We start from the raw sequence: 5,813 nt of genomic DNA, 5'->3' as shown, positions 1-5,813 counted from the left end.
AAAAAAAAAAAAAAAAAAAAAAAAAAAAAAAAAAAAAAAAAAAATCTAAATTCAGATCAAGGGTTTCCAGTGAAAATGTAGTGTCTGAATTAAGATATGCTACAAATGTAAAATAATACCAGATTTTGAAGACTCAGAATTTAATATATATATATATATATTTATATAAAATATCTCAGTTGTCAAATGTCATGTCAAAATGTCAAAATAATAATATTTTGGATTTATTCAGTTAAATAAAATAGGCTAATTTAATTGCACCTGTTTCTTGGCACTTAATGTGGCTACTCGGAAGTTTAAAATTACATGTGAGGCTAGCATTCTATTTCTGCTGCTGGACAGCACTGGTCTGTAAGTGACCCTCATTTGCAAGCCCTGACTTCCTGCACAGAACCAGGGCCAGGCTCTGCAGGAAATCCTTTGTAGTTGTTCCATTTCCTCATCAGCCCATTTGGGAAGCAACCGCAAAGGGAGGTCTATTCACAACTACAAGGGAGTGATGCTTACAAGAGGAAAAGAAAGCCTCCAATCTGTGCCAGGATAAGAAAAGCCCTTCAAGGCTCTGAGACAATGGCCTGGGGGCCTCGATGAATTTCTGAAACTCCCCAAAGGGACAGGAGAAAGGAGTGGGCTGTGCAGGGTCCAGCGTAGAACCGCATCGAGCCTCTGGGAAGCCTTCTGAGGGCACTCAGTCACACTGCCCATGGGTCCCATTTGTACAGATTAGAACTGTCCTGGCTCAATGCAAACTTCTGTGGCTGTGGGCAACCTGGCTGTCCTCTATGAGCTGAGATTTTGTCCTATAAAATGAAGGAGATTACATTTCTACCTCTCTGGAGTCCTTTCAAGCCATACAAAATCATGGGAGAGAGACACCCTGACAAAGGAAACCATCGTCTCCTGGAATTACTACAGCCCCTTGCAGGACACCTGACAGAATGGAGGAAGCTGATGAGGATGATGACAACCCCAGCCTCCATGTCATGTCATCATTCATAAGGTGCCACCACAGATCACGTCACAGGACACCAAGGGGCAAAGCGCAAGTATTGTCACCACCACCTATCCCCATTTTACAGATGCGACACTGGGACTCAGAGTGGTGCTGTCCAAGGTCACAGATATCTGCTCAGACCTGGTCATGACTCCAGCCCTGTACTCACTCTGCCTCACTACAGTTACTAAATATGTAAATATGCAGAAAATTGTTTTACAGCATCCTCTGCTTCCTACTTAGGAAAATTCTACCTCTCTTTAGAGAAAAAAAATCATAGTAGAAAAGACTAAATAAACATTTTATAAACATTTCTAAATGAATAATCTGAATAAACAATCATGTCCCACTTCTCCTGACTGCAGTGAAACTGTTGTGTGCATTCTAAGTATACGAATATGTAATAAGAAGACTTGAGGAAGCCTCACATGCCTTTAGGAATGGCTGACGAATCACAAAAACCCATCATAGAGAAGAGTGGCTGTGTAAGTTACCAGGGCCAGTGACTCTGAATAAAAAACGAAATGTTCCTGTGAGAACTCAACCTGGTGAATATCTAGAGTCCAGACAGAAACGTTAGTGGGAAAGAGTTTTGCACTAAGTCGTACTCTCCAGTGTCTTCTTACCTAACTCACCTCTTTGGCTACACATACATGTTCACCAGTCACCATGGAAAGAATACTGGAGACCTACTACAGCCCTGATATTAGGGCCCATACCCAGTGTCTCCCTGTTGAAACCAGAGCAGTAATAGCAATGACAACCATAATAATAGTAACAAAGAGGAGACCTTTCATTTGTATGGTGTGAACTACAAGAAAGGCATTATTCAGAGCCTTTACATAAATTAACTCAATCCTCACAACGACCCTGAGGTAGTTACAATTATTATCATCCCCATTTTACAGGGATGAAAACTAAGGCACAGATTCACACACTCGTTATATAGCAGGCCACTGTGCTACACGCACTTTACACGCATTGCCTCATTTAATCCTCACAACCACCTTATGAGGGAGGTTTAGAGGGATGAGATTTGCCTGAGCTAACAAGAGGAAGAGCTGGGGTTAAAAGCCAAGCTGCTGACCCTAGATTTTAGCCACTGTATAATACTGTCTCCTTCCACCTTATGATGCTGTTCTTGTGATACTTGCTATAACCCACTACTTGGAGATGGGCGGTGGACTACATACTGTTATGCCCTGCCCAGACAGCTTTGGCAGCCTTTCTGAAGGCCCCCTAGCTGCTATGAGAGTTGGCTGCTAAGGGCTTTTGCATGCCCTTTTCCAGGGAGCAGTCCCTACCCAGAAATGCACGGAAAACTATGTCTTCTGACTCTCCCCATGGCCAATGACTGACTGATTCTGGAATACAGGAGCTGGGTCCCCTTGCCTCAGGATGCGACAACTCTGGGGTGCCATTCGCTCCAGTGCTCCGTGACATCAGGCTGAGGTAGGACTTCAGCTGAAACTAACCTCTTTGCTTGGCTTCTCCTTTCCCTTGCCTTGCCCTGCTCAACTTGCTTTCTGATGGGCTTCTCTTAAGAGCCCTCCCCCAAGAAATCACTTACACAAGAAACCCTGAGTCAGGCTCTGCTTCCAGTGAGCCTCACCTCAGAGCAGGCTTTACGAAGCACCAGACAGCAACAGTTTGGAGTGCCACCAAAGCAGCTTAGAGGAAGCTTCAGAACTGATATGTGCTGGCTTTTTAAACAAAAGTATTTTTGCCCTTTAAATAATCCCACATTTTTGCTTAAGTGTTTCAGGATGAGAATTAAAAACATTTATATGAAAAACTGGAAACACAGGTCTTAAAGAACACTTACTTCACTAAAGAAGCTTTGCGACACAGTTTGTCAGCACCCCTGTAGTAATTCACCAACTGCACCAGCCCAGGCTCGTGACCTATGAAGGAAAGAGGAGGCTTAGAAGGGAAACAGGACAGGTGGGGACGCCAGCATCAGCACCAGCACGCAGGAGAGAGAACAGTTGTGTCATACCCAGCTTTGCTTTCTCTCATTTCAAGACTGGTTGTTAGAAATGGAACATTTTTGTTCCTCTGTCCCTGAGGTCCCTCTTTCTCGCAGTATTCCCCCCTCCCACTTTATAGTGGATTATTATAATCTCAACATCACAGGTCTGCCAAAGACCACTATTCCTCTGCTTTTTCTTGTTAGGGTGAAGGGTATTGGGAGTATTTTCTATTTCACCTCCCCCTTATCCCACCACACTCCTGTCTTGGCTTAACACATACACGCTTGTAATATAAGGCTGCTTCAACAGACCACACTTTCCACATCTCCAACCGTGCTTCCTGCAGCCATCAAGGAAGGCAGCAGAACTACGATGCTGTTGGTCTCAAGCTTGTCTACCTCTGCCAGCTTCTAGGGGAGCCACTAGAAGGCAAAGGAAGGTAGTGGAGAAGCCATGTCTATAAAATCAGAAGCCCTGAAAACATCCTTCTGTGCATCATCCCACAGGGAAACTCATTTTCAACAGTTCTTGTTATATGTTCCCGTCTCTATAACCTTAGAGCAGGAAAGATACAAAGACAAACAAATCTGTATTTATAATTAAAAATGTTTTGTTTAAAATCTTAACAAAATGCATTTCATTTCCAGTAACAAAACTCAAAGTAAGACGAAACAAAGGGACTTTGAGTTGAAGATGCCAGAGGTAAGAAGAATTCATCTGAGAATGGCATATAATCAAATCACAAGTTTCGGATATTAACTGGCTCTCACTGTCTCCCTGGCGCAGACAGACCTGACTCATGCCTGAACTGCCTCCTTCTCATTCCCAGGTACTCCTGAGCCTTAACCCAGCTCTGTGAGCCTTCTCCTTGGGTTTCACACAGTGCACTTTAGACAAAAGGTAAATATCTCTAACAATGATGGTACATAACCATTTTGGTTGTGGGATAATGTTTCCTTTCCCATAAAAACCAAATGCTTGCTGATTGTCTGCTGAATTTGTGGTACCTGGTTCAGGATTAGGACTCTAGGTTTCTGTTCTCATCCCGAGGCTTGAGCACCCACAGCAGTGCCAATGACCTTTGCCCCAGCCACGGAAGAGGCATTTTTGTCTGTTGTTAACACTAGGATTCCACTTTAGCTTTCACAGTCAGGTCCAAAGAGGAAAGTGAGTCAGGAAGGGAAGTGGACGAAGCAAGGAGGAAATAACTGTTCTCAACTGTAAAAACGGGTTATCCTCCTCCTCCTTGCAGGGAAGGTATTCCCTTCGCTGAGACTTCTTGCAGAGACAATTTAACAAAAGGGACTCTCCAGGTACACTCCCCATACTGTATTCTAAGATTTCTGGGGGTCTGAATCAGCCCTTCCATGGAGACACCACTGTACATCATGACTGTGTATAGCAATGCAAAGCTGTCCCCAGTACTATCCCAAAGGAAAAAAAATCACTAAGGTTATGCCACAACACCCTTCATTCCTCAAACCATTACAGTTTTACCCTCACCCAAATGCTCTATGCAAGCTCACCAATGGCCAGTCAATTCCCAATGACCTATTTTCAGTCTTTGCCCATTCATCCTCTGACCACACCTATTTTTAAAAGCTGTCTCTTCTCTTAGACATAGAACATTATTCTCCTTTGGTTGTCTTCCAAAGCAGAGATGACTCTTTCTTAGTATCAATTTTCCCCTTCTGTCCTTGGAATACAATTGTCCCCCACCCCAGGGGCCTTTGGCAAGGAACATGACTACTCTGAGCCAAGCTGCACCTCCCAGATGACTGTGCAGTGAGGGGAGCCCGTGAGACTACGCTCAGGTCAACGAGATATGAGGTGAAGCGATCTGGACAACTTCTGGGTTACATCCTTTAGAAAGGAGCAGAGGACTAGCCGGTTAGCTCAGTTAGAGCGCGGTGTTGTAACACCAAGGTCGGATTCCCGGTAGCAAAAAACAAACAAACAAACAAAAAAACAAAAGGAGCAGTTCCTTTCTCCTGCCCCTTCCCTGGCGGGTATGGTGGTGCCGAGCCTGCTTCAACCATGTGCACGAGGGTAATTCCCACGGGGACAGCAGGGCAGAGACAGAGGGCGAACGCAGCCTCATGCAAAACCTTAATTCAGTGCATAACTGAGAAATCACGTTCTTTGCTGAAAATAAGGAGAGGTTTAAAACCAGACCCCCCTCCACCCTTCCCTGGGCTAGGGCCCCTCGTGAAGCTCCCGCTCTTGGAATCCGGAGGTCTTTCCCAAGTCCTCTACCCCTCATCTGAGCCTCCGGGTAGCAGATCCTCCGGGGGTTTAACACCTACAAGTCCCCCTCTTGCGCCCACACTCGGCAGGGCAGAATCTTCAGAGCAGAAAAGCGGCAAGATGACTCCCGCCGGACGTCAGCCACCGGCTCTGCGGAGCCTGCCCCGCCCCAGCCCCGCCCCCTGCCCGATGGGATGTGCGGGCGCCGGGCCGGGGGAGCCGGGACACGCGAGGCCTCGGGTCCCAGCCCGGCGGCCGACGTCCCCGGGCTGCAGGGACTAGTCACTGTCGGGAGGCAGCTGCGGCCCCGGGCGGCCGCACCGCGACTCGGGCTCCGAACCGACTTAGGAGACTAGAAGACATTAAAAGCGGCACGGTTAGATCTTCCCGGATCCATTTCTGACGTGCCCGAGAAGCCACGGAGGGAAGATGTAGGCCCTGAAACAAAAGCGCCGCCCAGCGGGCGGGGAGGCGCGGCGGGGCTCACCCAGCCTCCCGAAGGGCAGCCGGTTCCGCTCTCCCAGCATCAGGTTGCACCGGGGGGTGTCCCGCCGCAGCCTCTTCCAGCGGCCGGTGGCGAGCAGCAGCCGGGCGACCTC

General features: G+C 47.1%; 1 protein-coding gene across 1 annotated transcript in view; it reads right to left on the bottom strand.

Annotated features, from left to right (window-relative positions):
- Positions 1-5,813, bottom strand: part of TTL (tubulin tyrosine ligase) — a 33,089-nt gene that overhangs the window by 26,554 nt on the left and 722 nt on the right. Inside the window, exons 3-4 of the mRNA XM_008592709.1 lie at positions 5,702-5,810; positions 2,820-2,898 (exon numbers count right to left, since the gene is read on the bottom strand). Coding sequence (XP_008590931.1) covers positions 2,820-2,898; positions 5,702-5,810 — 188 coding nt within the window. The remainder of the gene's footprint in view (positions 1-2,819; positions 2,899-5,701; positions 5,811-5,813) is intronic.

This window comes from Galeopterus variegatus, unplaced genomic scaffold, assembly GCF_000696425.1.
Source record: "Galeopterus variegatus unplaced genomic scaffold, G_variegatus-3.0.2 Scaffold8215, whole genome shotgun sequence".
Lineage (NCBI taxonomy): Eukaryota > Metazoa > Chordata > Mammalia > Dermoptera > Cynocephalidae > Galeopterus > Galeopterus variegatus.
This window is presented reverse-complemented; position numbering and strand designations above follow the sequence as displayed.